At 29.7% G+C, this 16,105-nt stretch overlaps 1 protein-coding gene across 1 annotated transcript; it reads left to right on the top strand.

The window, feature by feature from the left end:
• Positions 1–1,926: 1,926 nt before the first annotated feature.
• Positions 1,927–4,305, top strand: LOC100574279 (male-specific lethal 3 homolog). The gene is made up of 8 exons (XM_029489874.1): positions 1,927–2,100; positions 2,188–2,333; positions 2,513–2,665; positions 2,751–2,827; positions 2,896–2,950; positions 3,015–3,184; positions 3,454–3,538; positions 3,629–4,305. Exons 1-8 carry the CDS (start codon positions 1,927–1,929, stop codon positions 3,672–3,674), a joined length of 906 nt encoding a protein of 301 aa, XP_029345734.1. The 3' UTR covers positions 3,675–4,305.
• The last annotated feature ends 11,800 nt before the right edge of the window (positions 4,306–16,105 follow it).

The raw sequence follows: 16,105 nt of genomic DNA on the forward strand, positions 1-16,105 counted from the left end.
GACCTAAGGGATGGTCAAGCAATGTGCTAATTGTTGAAAAACCAAACAAGATTTTAAAGATTTGTTTATATCCCATATAATTCAATAAAGTAAATATAAAGGATTCTTTTTTAATACCAACACTAGAGTAGTTATTATTTAGCTTAAATAAAAAAATATGGTTTATTTCCTTTGACCTTAAAGCGGGTATTTGGCAAATAAAATTAGAGGAAGAATCAAGTTATCTCTGTCACCAACGACAGATTAATAAAAACTAAAACTAAAAATAATATTCCGTTTAATTACCTATTTAATTATATTAATTATATATATTTTTATTTTATGATATTTATTATTTATAAAAATGATGCTCATTCAATTTGCCCCTAATTTAATAAATCTGTATTAAATATAATATAACAATTTATTAACTTACCTTTAAATAACAGTGATATAATTTCTTGGCACACGTGTACTGCTGCAGTTGGCGATAAAACCAAAGAATATTTAGGTGTTTTATAATAAATGTCAATTGATAGGAAAGTATTGAGCTACGATAACGATAGCAATCAATTTTCCAACAGTCGTCGTGACAAGTCGTGTCATGTCCCGGAATGTCCGGAATAAATACTACAATACGGCTAAAAAAACTTTTTTTATCTATTCTATTACTGATGAAAATGTTATAAGCAATAAAATACAGACCTACCTAAAAGTCTTTCTAATATTTTTAATATTTTTTATGGGGGCAATGACTGGGTTTCATCAATCAGTTTAAGAATATAATAAGTGTTCATGGATGCCCTAGGGTGTTAGTATCTGATAATGTACCATTTGGATCTAGTGAGTTTAGAAAATTCTGTAACTATTACAGAATAGAGTTCATACTTCTAGTCCAAATTATCTGCAGTCAAATGGATTAGACGAGCATGCGGTACAAATAACAAAACAAATGGTGCGAAAAGTAGAATGTGAACAAAAAGTTTTGAGTGAATTATTGTTAGAACATCGGTGTACAACAATTTTTCATTGCGGTGCTGCTCCTTGTGAGCTGTTGTTGAATAGATAAGTGCGGATTAAATTCCCAATATTAGAAACCAAATTTAAACCAAGAGTTCAAACTGGAGTGACTAACAAAATAGAGTTATACAGAACAAAATACAAACGATAAAACTGCCAATGACAGAGTTGAATTTGCAATAGGCGAAGAAGTAATGGTAAAGGAAAATAAAATTTAGATACCTGGTGTTATTTCATCTAAAGATCGTATATATCCTAGGTCTTACATGGTAGAAGGTAGAAATGGAATACTTAGAAGAACATCAAAACATCTTAGAAGGGTAGGTGAAACATTTAAAATTAATAGAGAAGTAGATAACGATGATTTGATTATTAGTATAAATAATGAAAAAAAATTGAGATTATGGACAATTATAGTTTAAAGGAAGTAAGTGAAAGTCCTGGAGAGTTATAAGAGCAGGAAAATGATAAAGAAATTCAATTAGTAAAAGTTCTGAAGAGTTAAAAGAAAAGAAAGATGTTAAAGAAAAGTCAAGTAGTGAAGTCAGTGATAGTCAAAGTAGTGGTTCAGAAGAGTTCAAAAATAAGGAGTCTAAAAGTGAAATAACCACAAGGGTTGGAAGGGTGGTAAAACAATCATATCAATTAAACTTATAACTTGAATTTGTATTAATTATTTTGTACTCTTGTTATTAGAAATTTTGATTTGAATTTAAAGGGATTAATTTTATAATCTTGTATTAGAGATAAAATTTTGTGTTTATATTAATGTGTAATTAAGCTTTAAGGGAAGGATGGTATATGGTTCAACACTGTCAATACTAACCTAAAAAATATATATATTGCAGTAGTATTCGTTTTTTGTGCTATAAAATGTGAGAGGACACACATGGCTGTATTATTAATTAATAAAATACAACACTAGTAATGGACCTGTCTGTAATTTCCATAGATGATAAGTATATTGTGGAAGATGAAAGTGTACCAGTACCTATTGATAGAATCCTGTTACCTATAAGAACGTTACCAGACCTTGAGTTTCCAGATAATTTAAAATCCCATACTGAATATAATCGTAATTTAGTACGCGAAAAGAATAAAGTAAGAAATAGAAGTACATATTATTACGTTTAGCTAGTTTTTTCTTATATTTTTCATTTTATTATTATCCGATTAATATGATTCTAGTTGATTCAATTACCCTGTCAACCTAATGTGGTTACATTGTTTGAAAACTACATTAGATATTTAGCAAGAAAGAACTTTAGTGATAATAAAACAACAAAAAGAGAAAGTCAACCTGAAGTACTTAACAAAGAACAACTAGAAATACGGTTACTATATATCTTTTACTATCAAATAAATCATTACATATAACAAACTTATACCTAATTTATTGTCTTTTATAAAAAAGTATTTGGCATTTTAATTTTTTACTTCTGTTTATTATTTATAATTGAAAAAAAATTTAATTTATAATTATATTTTTGTTTTATTTTTTAAATTTGTATAGTTACACACTTTGCGTTGAAACATTAGATGGTGTGAGGATTTGTTTTAACACTTTCTTATTTGAAATGTTGTTAGTTAACAAAGACGAACAAGCCCAATACCACGAAGCATTAAAAATGACTCTCCAACCACCTCAAAACAATATTATTTCACAGTATGATTAAGTTACTTATTATTTCTATAATTCAAAAATATTTTTCTTTTTTTTTATTCATTAAATATTGCAATTATGTTTTAAGAAATGGTGAACAAGACTATGATAATGTACCAAATTACGAAGAATTGGAAAGCAACGATAACAAAAATAATGTTAAAGGTAAAAGGAATAAATTTCTTAAATTTTTAATAAAATATGTTTTTATTAAATTGTTGTACAATTATTAGCTAAACGGGGAAACACACACAAACCAACCAGTCAATATGCTAGTTCTGATATCAGGTATTTTATAGAATTTTATGTTTTGTCTAAGACTTGTGTTTAATTAATGTGATATTATTCACAGTTTAACAAAATCTCATTGTTCAAAAACTGTAAAAGATACATTTGAAAAAGCCTGTGATGAGTATGTATTAAAAGCAGATTCTTGGAAAGCCGTCCCTGACAGTACATATGATGAAGAAATAAAACAGCCAGCTGTTGTATACGGTGTATACCATCTTTTAAGGCTTTTGGGTATTAATTTAAGAATTAATATTAAATTATATTTAAAACGTATTGTAGTAAAAACTTATTTTTACATATTACAATAATTTTATCAATTGAATGCTCAAGGAATATTATCAGTTCAATAAATTATTTCTACGTTTATCAAATTCTTTAAGAAAGTTATAGATTTAGAATTTAAGCATTTGGGTTCATTGCTAATGAAAGGAATGTTACTAATATACGTTTTGATTATTTTTTATTCTTGTTAAGAAAAATAATCTATTTTTAATTTGTAGAAAATTTGCCAAAAATATTGGCACGCACTAAAATAGACGATGAAAGACTTTCAGTTGTGTATTCATACTGTAACGGACTACTGAAGTAATATATTTAACTATTTTAACTATAGAAATCTTAAAGTTAAAACTTTTTGGATATTTTACAATAATTTATTTACATTTATTTGTATAGGTACCTCTCAACTCAAACGTATTTGTTTGAAAAACAAGATGGATGATACAGAAAAATCAAGTGCTCCTATTGGAAATTACATAAACCATAAGAATATTTAAGTTTTTTCAAGGGACCCTTATATACAAATAAATATAAATGTTCATAGAGTGGGTACATTAAATAACTGTAAATTATTTATGAACATTATAAGTTAATATACATTAACTTATCTTTTTACTAGTACATACAATTAAGAATTTAAAAAACTTTTTCTATTGTTTACGCACAAGAATTTTTTTTATAATAGAGTATCAAATGCCTTTTTATAACAAATTAATAAAATAATTGTATTAGTTTGAAAATTAAATCTAATTTAAATTGTGTGATAACTGATGAGTATTCAGTATTCTTAAACTTAACTAATTAAATGTTCTATGTGACTATTGACTATGTACCTTTAGAATTTTTTTACCATGAAGCCCATAGCCTTCTAATCGTCTTTGCGTCAACTTTTGCACCAACATTTTCCAACATCACTATTGATTTTACTATAAGTTGAGCTAATAATACAATACCTATAATAGAAATAGAGAGATACAATGTATTACAATATGATACATAATATTATGTGATATTTTTGTTTAAACCAACTAAAAACTACACATATCAAAATCACTCATTATTCTCAAAATAGTATTTCACACGAATGCCAATAAAATTTACAAAACTTGTAGAACCTAACATACCTAAATTTTTTAAATTTGTTTCCAATCTATTTTATTTATGTTATTTTTTTTTAATGTATCACCAAATTAACATTTATTATTTGTATAACAAAATATTATAAATATTATTTTATTGACATTCATTGAAAAAAAAGACTAATATAATTGGAAACTGAAAATGTTTCTAAACAGTTCAAAACAAATCAAAATACTTTGAAAATGTAATCATGTATAGAAAATGCAAATATAAATATTCAGTCAAAATACACCTACAGTCATTTGTTTAAGTGTTGCACCAAAAACCAAAATCAACTTTCTCAAAAACAGATTTTGCGTAAAAATTCCCGTTTTTCCTTAATTTTTCTTTAATTTTTCACGGCGCTTTTGATAACTACTGGGAAATTTTTACTTTTGACCACCCAAAGTACCAACGAGATTCACTTTACTATCATAAAAGACACTGTTGAAGAAAAACTAAGCATTTTTACTGTCCTAAAAAGTGATGACAGCGACAAAAAAAATTTAAAAATTTAAAAAAAACACACATCATTGTAAAATCAATACATTCATCGTTTCACTCAGAATCTAAAATCAATTATTATAATGTGATATGGTATATTCTAGTGGTATACAACAATAGGTAGACAGGACATGTTTAATATAATAATACAACATTCAATATTTAAACAAATTGGTACAAAACAATTGCATAAAAATATTATAAGGCATATAGTTAATGTAAGAAAATAATTTAAATGTAATGGAACGCCGCGGCACTATGTGCTAACAAAAATTTGGCGTGAAGCAAACGGCGTGCATTTACGGGATGAAACGGGACAACAGAGGGTGAACGTCCGCTGTGACGATCTAAAAAAAAAAACAAACCAAGTCGTCAGAATTGGCTGGTACTGGTCGACAGGTGGCCGATCGCGGCGGTGACTTGCAGGTAACACGGCCGCGACCACGGTAACTTGGGCCGACGTCACTCTACGTCGACGAAACTGTTACAAAAGCATATTCTTCGACCCACGTTCACCAGCCATTTTGCGACGAATAACTTGGATCTTTTCCACGCACATTTTCGCCGCGGCTGGTGAGTTGTCCGCGGGAGTTCATCTCCCGCGCCGTTTACGGCTGTTTCTATCAAATCTTGACACGGCTGTCGCATCACGAGGTCGCCGTGCAAGTCGCTGGCTGGAAGTTCACACGGGGCGTCCTGCAGGTTAGGTTCCAGCTGCGCCATTCTTTGCGACCGCAGAATTTGTACCGCCCTGCGGACAGAGACCACCGGCAAGTCAAGCCGGCCAAAGGCACTCGCTAATGCCACCGGAAACGGTTCCGACGTCGCCGAATTCATTCGCGACAGTAGCTCGCTGGACATGGGATGGGATATCTGTGACCAGCATGATAACATCGCCAATGGTGACCGCGACGTTTTATTGGTCGTTTATTCGTCGTTCGTCTTCGTCGACGGCGCATAATAGCTTCATCTTGCATCCCATTGAAATCCTTTTTCAGTATAATATATTTTATTAATAATGAGTTTCGAAAATTCAAGAAATTATGCTTTCAAGATTATTTTGAACTAAACAATTATGTTATGCGTATACTCGTCACTGCAGTTTACAAATGTTACGACACTCGTTTCGATGGTTACCGACGGTTTTTCGACCACTTTATCGATTTTCAGCATTTTCGTAATAATAATTATATTGTTGTTATTTAAATTAATCGCCAAGCGAAATTACTATTCCTTAAAATAATACAGTGAAATCTCGAGAGCTCGGATCGGTCGGAGACAAAAAAAAAATTCTAGTTACCTATTGAAAACATTTTATTTTTAAATGCAGGGACCAAGACTTCAATACCTTTGATCGAACTATCGAAAATTCAACTTATGGTTATAGTCGTTCGAGTTATTGAGGTTCAGCTGTAATAAACAATACGTTTTAGTTTTTAAACCAGCGATTTCCGAAAAAAACAATTCCAACGTCTTTGCACGGCTGGGCACAACCAGTGCCGGATTTAGCGGGGGTGCAGGGGGTGCATGCATTGTACCGAGGCCTCAATACCAAGTTGTTACTGACAAGTGACAACCATTTATTTTGGATGGTTTGAATTTTGGATAATACTATTTATCATTGTTTATTTATATACACATTAATTATAATATATGGTATGCATCGTATACTATTTTCATATAATCGTACTATTTATTTAATCTCAGAGGCTCGCGCAGTCGCGCTAGTGCAGTATCTTGCTGGACAAACTAATAAGATAACCGTGGTTATACTTTTTTATTGTTTAATATAAACGGATTATGATTAACAGACATGCATTGGTGCAGTGTTATTGGTTTCAGTTATGTTATTTTGTACTTTTGTATTAATTATATTAATTTTTCATTTGCTTATTAAAATATAAATTATTAGGTACCTACCTACACTATTTTTTATTGAATTTTGAAAAAAAAAACACGTCTAACAGACAGTTTGAAAATGGTGCATTTAAACGACGGAGAAAAATGTTCAAAACAATGAATTAAAAAAAACTGATTATTTAATTAAAACAGGCGACAGCTAGTAAAATAAAAACCCAAAATTATAAATTAATTAATGGTATATTGTATAGGTTGGTGCAGTCAGCAACAGGAACCCGAACGCTCTGGATGGTTCCCAAGAGAATAAGGAAAAGTCTGGTGGTTAAATTCCATGACCTCAGCGGGCACTTCGCCGTTGAACGCACCATCTCCAGGATGATGGAACGCTACTATTTTCCACGTATGAGAAGATACGTCAAAGCTCACATCAATATGTGTCCTGAGTGTGCAGTATATAAGAAGTTGCGAGGGAGACAAGCGGGCATGCTACATCCCATAACTCCTGGTAATCGCCCCTTTGAAACGGTCAATATAGATCACCTGGGACCGTTTCCAGTAAGTTCTAAAGGAAATGCCTATATTTTAGTGCTGGTAGACAACTTAACAAAATTTGTTAAGTTATACCCATCAAAAACAGTACAATCAAGAGTAGTAGTAGGGCAGCTAAAAACATTTGCATTGACCTATGGACTACCTAAGTGGATCATCACAGACCGAGGAACAGCTTTCCAGTCAGAATGTTTCAACCAGTATTGTGAAACCAATGGTATAGAGCACCATGCAGTATCAGTGCGCCACCCCCGTGCAAATGGCCAAGTGGAGCGGGTTAATTCTACACTATTAGGAGCAATTACCACCCAAATGGGCGATGAAGCCACCTGGGATAAAAACCTTAGTGAATTAGAATTGAACCTGAACACAGCACCGAATCAAACCACTGGAATAAGTCCATTCTTTGCTGTATACGGTTATGATGCACTTAAAACGGATGGACTACTCGATACACTGACAAACGCTACTCCTGTATACCAGCAACCAGCAGCTACACAGCAGAAGTTGCGCGAAGACATTGCAGAAAAACAGGCTAAATGGAAAATGAGACATGACCAGCACCGTAAACATATGTCACTGGAGCTAGGGGAAATAGTGTACCTTAGAAGACCACCAGTGTCGACTGGAAGTTCAACCAAACTACAACCTAAGTTCAGAGGACCGATGGTTGTGACAGCAGTGAACGCTGGAGATACATACAAACTAGCTGACCTACACCACACAGGAGGGCATTTGTATGCTACAACCGCTCATGTTAGTGCCTTGAAGCGTTTTTCTGGTAAGAATGAGCTGTCAGAGGAGAGTGACACTGAACAGGATGGAGCAGTGAGCACTGATCAAGAAGCTGAAAAGGACACAGAGCTGCATCATCTAGAAACACCAGCGCGGCCAAAGCGAGTCCGCAAAACACCAGCCCGTCTAAGGGATTATTTGGTTAATTAAACCTATTTTTTTTTTTTTTGTTTTTTTTTTTTTATATATATGTTCCTTTGTTATAATTAGTCTTATACCTTATGTTTATATGTTTAATTGATAAAGTTTGTTAACATAATTATGTTGAAAAATTAGTATGTAGGTAATGAATTAACATACTAAATAATTTTTTTTTGTTGTTCTCTCTTTTTGTAATAAACTAACAAAGTTGGCCGGGGCGTCCAACAATGTCGGATGGCCGAATGTTATAAATTATGTGGAGGGTGGTCACCCTGACTGATCTCTCCCCTCCCCGCATAATGTAAGTAGGTACTCCCTAAGTATCTATAGCCGTGGTATGAACCTTAGTAATCGACGGAGTAGCGTAGGACGCCGTACACCGCTTATTATTTAGTTTGTTAAACTTTAAATCTGGAATTCTCCGTCTCGCCGTTTAACTGAGTGGTTTAAATAAAGTGTTATACAATTAAAAACCATCGTGTTATTTTTATTAAATTCCTGACAACAAATCTACAACATTATTAAATAAGCATGTACTTATGCACTAAAAACTGACAAAATATGCATTGGAATATGCCTTTAAAAGTTCAGGAATATGCATTCATATGCACTAAAAATCTAAAACTATACATCAAAAATAAGTAGGCAGATTAAAAAATTAAGTTTTTGAAATAGCAAAAATTATCTATTCATATTTTTAATAATTTTACATTGCGACAATTCTCATACATTTATTTGAGTATTGTGAAAAAATATAAATTATTGCATTTTTCATCAAATTTTAAACTTTCCATATTATTTCAATTGAAAAAAAATGTATGTTAAAATAATAATATCAATATAGGAATATCAAAATGATGAGTAATATGCACTATAAAAAAGAAAAACGTATAAATATGCCAAATGCCAAAAAAACCACTGAATATGCAAAATTAAACTACACATACTATGGTACCTTGAAATTAATTTCTATTTTATCTAGCATTAAATACATCTTAGTAAAATTGATACACAAATGAATGAACTTACAAGCCCTGCATATAAGTATTTTAACCAAGATTTTAAACATCAACAAAAATATGGATGCTACAATAATTTATACCTAAGCTATTTACCTATTGTAAGGTAAAGGTATACTCTGGTTCAATGACGACTTTTTCGATTTCTCCTCGTTTTCACTTCCTGTAAAACTAAATAACCTAGACAAAAAACAACCATGATTAGAAATAATATTTTTAAGAATATGTTATTATAGAATTACTAAATAGTAAATAATAATTAATATGGTACAAACTTTTTACGAACAGGTTTATTTTGTTCACCGTGACTACTTTCTGCTTTTTGAGTGGGATAATAATTACTATCATGGTTAGTATAAATAGCTGCTGATGGAGAAATATTGTTTAATGCATTTAATTCATTAGCCACAATATCATAATTAGTGTCCTCAACTGAACTAAAAAAATACAATATTTATAGTATTACAAATATTATCATTATTATACCTAAATTGTAATTAAAATAATAGATAAAAATATTTGTCTAAAGTACATACTTAAACAAATATGTAGTGGGACTGACAACAATAGTAGGTGAAAATGGAGGATCGCAATAATTAAGATCCTTAATACTTTCTTTATTTTCAAAATCATCATTAGCACTGTAAAATATATAATTTAATTATTACCAATAGTGTATGTATATTGTATACATATTTAACCAAATAAATGTATATAAATTAACATGACATAATAAAAAAATAAATAAAACTATTACATAATTTTATTGTGAAATAAACAACACTTACTTTATTAATACTGATATACTCTTGGTATCAAAATTATTTTCAGTTCCAATAAATAAAAAATCACCATTACAATTTGATATCTCAACAGGATATGTAGAAATACATTCAATGGATGACTTAGTGATATCTTCATTTTCAAATAAATATTTATTGTCATAATTTCTAAAAAAATAATAATTAGCTTATTAAAAAAACATGGAAACTATTCAATTACTAATAAAATGTTGTATATAATTATTTTGCATTAAAATTAGTTCAAATTATTTAGTGATTAAAGGGAGAGGAAGAAATATAAAGCCAGACAGAGTATTGTAAAGCAGTGATATATGAAATTTTAACCTTGATGTGAGCCGATATTTTGAAATATAATTAACTAGCACAGTATTGATTGAAATTTGATGTTTAACCTTAAATCAATATTATAATTTATTTATCTACAATCAAAGCAATAATTCTTAATACAGACAAATTGCATGTATAAAAAAATAACTATCACAAGACATGGTCCCAATACTTGAAAAAATAAAGAGGCAATGGGTGGAGATATATCTGCATCCTTCACTCAAGTGAATATATGACTATATTGTACTATATAAGATAATATGATAAAAAAACCGTTTACTTACTTCATAAAATCTGTCATACATATAGTATCAGAATTATTCTGAACACCTTTATTTTGTATAACAACATTTTCACTGAACATACCACTGTTAGAAATCTCAGTCTGTTCATCGTTTTTTACCTCAAACAAACTACAAAATTAAAATTATATTAATAAAATATTATACTTAACAATTATAAACATACCTATTTTAAAATATAGCATATGGTACCTACCATTGCGAACAAGAAAGTGTGTCTGGATGGTTACTTCCGAGGTTACTTCTTAATAACTTATCATTATCTACATGATTTACATTCAACCATTGTCTTACTTTTGAGTTTGAGTCAGGCTGCATGCCATAAGAAGACGAATCCTTTGCCACATTACGTCTAGTACTGCTTGTAACAGTACCTAATGAACCAGATTTTTTTGATAAATCGATCAACTTTGCTGACCTGTTTCTTCTGTGCCAGGCCTCCATAGAAATTAACCAAAAAAAAAATCCTTGAACAAAAATAAAAGGAACGATTTAACATTAAGCAATGATAAAGAAATATGTCTTAATATAAAATATAATCATTACATACTTGACTAAGTCTGTGGTAGTTAGACGTAAATTCTTGTAAAATAATAAAGTAATATTTTTAATTACAGACTGTCTAATAATTAGTAATAACCACGCTAATAAGTAATAACTACTAAGTTACTTATTATAAGTAGGTAAAATCACATTATCACATCAACGTCTTAACAAAACATGAAAACAAAGTAAGAAATATAATATATTGGCGGCAATTGAAATCGATAACACAGTAAATAGTTTTTAAATTCAAACTACAATAATATTATTAAGTCTATAAATACCTACTATTACAAAAATATTGTACAATATTATTGTAACCGTTGTTTTTATCGTATCATTGACATCATGTATTATTGATAAAACCTTTTAATACTAACCGACATTGAAGAACATGGCGATAGAACCTTTTCATACTTACGTAAACTTATCAGAATAAAAAAGTTCTATCGAACTACAACTATAATCACGATTCTGTAATTTTTCATGATATAGAACCTTTTCATTTTTTGTATCTCGCTAAGTATTGAATGTAGAAACACCGTTTTTGAACCAAAAGATGCACAATTGAAAATAAAACAAATGTATGCAAAAAAACGATATTTGAAAAAAGTGGACATAGAACCTTTTCATTCTCAGCCCGCGAAATATTAATGTTTGAAAACGCTCATAACTTACTTAAAAATTAAAATATCGTAAAAAACCAACGAAAAGGCACAGATAATGTTGTTACCTAAAAGTTTGATAATAAGTCAATTCACTCTAAAATCGAAAATGACAGCACCCTATTGAAACTATCGAACGAAAATTTGCTATAACGTACGTGTGTAAGACGGAGACAACACATGCGGGTGCGACGTCTGAGAAATTATTATTTGTTTTATTGTGCAATTTAAATACAGAACTGACATTTTACATTATCACCTAGGTATTTCAGTATCAATGATTACATCTGTACAACTATACTCAGAACAAGAAAGCCGCGACAACGACCAGGAGATGACGCTAATCCTGAAAAATAAAAAGACAAGTTAGATAATATTGATATACTTTCAGTTCCTGATCTAGAGAAATTGCTAGATACTATGATGCCTGATGCTAAGACTAAGGTAATTAAAGTTCCCTTTTCTAGAACAGATAGAGTTTATTTGAGTGATCAGTTTACTGATCTTTAAATTAAATGTATAGCATTTATTTGTTTCTTTACATGAGAAACCTTTTGCGATATAATTCTATTATTTGTGACCAGGAAAAATTTAATTTTATACTTCAAGATAGAGCTTTTAATAACAATTTAAATTTTTAGTTATAAAGCATATATATTATGTTTTTCTGTATGTATAATAATAACTGATCATTAATTATACATTTTATCATACATTTAATAGATTTTTAATTGTAATAATTTTATTTCATTTATAATTCATGTTTTATTTTTTCGTTTTGTGAATAATCTAAATCTATAATGTAGTGATCGCCGTGCAGGACACGTTGAACACTAATACAATAATTATTTAACGACGTCGCACGTTCGTCGTTGTCTTGAGTCGTGGATGAGAAAGATAGGTGATAATTATAAACACTTTTAGACTTTTTAAAGATAACAATAATTTAACACTTTATTATTACAAATTCAAATACACAATAATTATAAGCACTGTCGTAAGCTTGTTAGACCTACGACGAGGGCTGACTATCTTCTAAGTAATGGTAGGCGCTCTACCCGTATTTATGTGGGTTCTAACAATGACGTACTAGTGGCGTGATAGCTATATTCTAATATTACTTCCCTAGTAATGTCGAATTGCATTATTGTGGAACTAGGTAAATCAACTTGTTGTTTTCACCTCTGATCTACACTTCCCGTTATATGCCTACATTACCTATTATAAATTATATTAAATGTATAATATCTACATGATTAATATCATATTATAGCTGTGGGTATTAATACATCCCTAATATTGCTGAATTTCATTAATGTGTGACTAGCTATAACAACTTGTTGTTTTCGCCTTTGGCCTACGTTTCCTGTTATTTAGGCTTACTTTATATTCCGTATTAATACCTACATTACTACAAATAAATTATACTGTATGTATAATTTATTTATTCTATATTATTTTATTTAAAACAATATTATAGCTTTTGGGTTTACTACAATAATTTGAAAATGTGATTTTTAATATTCATTATATAGTAAATACATTTTGATCCAAATCTAAATAAAATTTGGTTCAAGAACTTTTTAATAAACAGTAATATTCTATGTACTTTTTATGAAAAAATAATTCATGCCGTGCCGTATAGAATCATTTTTAAAAATGAAATTAATTGTCTTTAATTTAGATATGATTTTACAATAAAATTTTTTTTTTTTGAAAATAATTGGCTTTATTTGAGGAATTTATACAATCTATACAGTATGTACAATAAGTAATATTAATAATTTACAAACAGTTGACAATGTATTCACATGACGAGGAAATCACACATTTGTAACACCTCCTGTTCACAATAAAAGTTAGTAAATTTTTTTGTTTTAAAATAAATAATAGATAATATTAATAATCTAAAATTAAAAAAAAAAAACCAAATAAAAAAATATTTTTCATTGAATAAAAGTCTTGTAAGAGTTACACTAAAACACAAAATCGATTTTGTCTAAAATTTTCCGTAAAAATCGTTTTTCAATAAAATGTCAATACAATTTTATTTATTGGCTAAAAAAGCTTGAAATTTAATACAAGGCTCCTATTGTATTGCTACAATGACATAAGAAAAATAACTGTTCCATTAGCCGAAGAGGGGAACTCACCGCCCGGACAAAAACCGATTTAATGCCTTTTACCTGTAAACTATATAAATTATTAAAAATCGTGAGATTAATGAAAATAAAATTTTGAAAATTCAAAATTTTGACAAAAACAAACTCTATAAAATGGCTTTCTTAAATCATTTCAAAAATAAAAAAAACTTTTATACTAAAAAATTAAATAAAATTAAAATATATGCATTGTCCTTGTCTCTGTGAGTCAATTAAAAAAACAGATTTATGATATATTTTTATCTTACGAGATATCACAATCGGATACCCGTCGTATAATATTATCGTAATTTTGTAAGTTAAACGTTAAAATTCGTATACCGCAAGTGTGATTGGATATATATTAAATGTTTTTATATAACAATCTTGTAGATAATTTTTTCCGACTGCAATTTTTATATGAAATTTTTTTTTGTACAACCAGTATAAAGCGAGATATTAACGCAAAGGCTAGTTGTTTTTTAGCGAAAAAATTAAATTTTATTAAAAGTGTACACTGAAAATATCATTTGGCTATTTTTATATATTATTACTTCCTCTACAGATTTTATTTGAAACTTTTTATAGTACGACCATTAAAAAACGACTTATTCAAAAAAAGGCTTGTAACCTCGAATAACCTTTAACGCGTATACATGAAAATCGATGTCAACTTTTTACACATTGTTTATAAAGATGTCATAAAATCGTGTACCATAAATCATCTACCTAGTTGGGAATTTTCCTGATTTGAACCCCTTTTTCTGTCTAATTATATGACTGTACTATAATATACGAACATCTGAATAATTCTTAATAACTAACTCTTAATAACTTATACGTCAAATCATATTTATTGTCCTATCGTTATATTAATTTTACGAAAAGATAACGACTTACGACACGCATTTATTTTGAATACGATCTATTGGACGAGTGTGTACCTACTAGTAAATGTCACGTAATAAAACAGTGTTTGGAAAGAACGTCGTTCATGAACGCGCACGTTCACGTTCATTTTTAGTGAACGATACGTGAACGCCACTCGTTTTATTAAAATAGAACGTGAACGTGAAACGACGTTTATAACGAAATTGATCGATTTTTAAGACGTTCAATTTATTTACCCTTTAATAAATATATTTATAATAAATATTAATTAATTTTATTATATATAAGCTGTCTAAATAGTATTTTTATTTTTGACTTGAGTTTTATATGTTTATAGGTTTTTATAATATTATAGGCTCGGTCAAACAGAAAGCGGGCTGCCCGCGTAAAATAATACAAAGACCGCTTGCCCGCCGCGGTCCGGGTACCCATAACACATGGCGGACGATAAGTCCTGGTACAAAAAGTCCGGAATGAAAAAAGTTGTACAAAAATTCCGGATTCATTTTTTGATTGCCGGACAAAAAGTCACCCTCTGTTTAGCCTTTACAGCAGGTAAACGATTCATAAAAAAAATGTATAAAAAATAAATGAACGACCCAATGAACGCGTTCATTTTTTTATTGAACGTTCCGAACACTGTAATAAAATATGAGAGTTAGGTATATATACCTATTATAATTTTAAACACCGTAGAAGTCAGTAGTATATACCTCATCTCTGACGATAACTTTTTGACCACCAAAAATTTTCTTTTTCAAACTTCTAAATAATGTTCGGAGAATAAAGAAAATCAGTATATTTAGTTGTACCTACTATATAGATTATCGGACATTATATTATACAATATGTATAATGCCATGTATGATAACCATTATCATCATTTGTCATTGATTTTAGAATATTTTAGAATATATTTAATATCGTTTTAATGACTATAATGACGTAATGTATAGTTTACATTACCTTAGGGTGGGTTGCATAAACGTCCTGTAGTGACTTACCAAACCGTTATCGCACCGTTAACCGCTAACGGCTCTGTAAACTATCGACTACTGGACCTGTAAACTACAGATCGGATTTTGGTTCTGTAACTTACAGATCGATTAATTATACGAATTTTATCAATGTTATTGGTGATAATTTTGATAGTGAATTGTTTATTTAATTATTTGTTTAGACTCAATAATTAAAAAATTTCGTTGTTTCTTTTT

The sequence above is a fragment of the Acyrthosiphon pisum genome, chromosome A2, assembly GCF_005508785.2.
Source record: "Acyrthosiphon pisum isolate AL4f chromosome A2, pea_aphid_22Mar2018_4r6ur, whole genome shotgun sequence".
NCBI lineage: Eukaryota > Metazoa > Arthropoda > Insecta > Hemiptera > Aphididae > Acyrthosiphon > Acyrthosiphon pisum.

Excerpts from the sequence above, each read along its gene's own strand:
- LOC100574279 (XM_029489874.1), top strand. The coding sequence starts at position 1,927 with ATGGACCTGTCTGTAATTTCCATAGATGATAAGTATATTGTGGAAGAT. Across the intron at positions 2,666-2,750 it reads CAAAACAATATTATTTCACA|AAATGGTGAACAAGACTATG; the intron begins GTATGATTAAGT and ends TTATGTTTTAAG. Across the intron at positions 2,951-3,014 it reads TATGCTAGTTCTGATATCAG|TTTAACAAAATCTCATTGTT; the intron begins GTATTTTATAGA and ends TATTATTCACAG.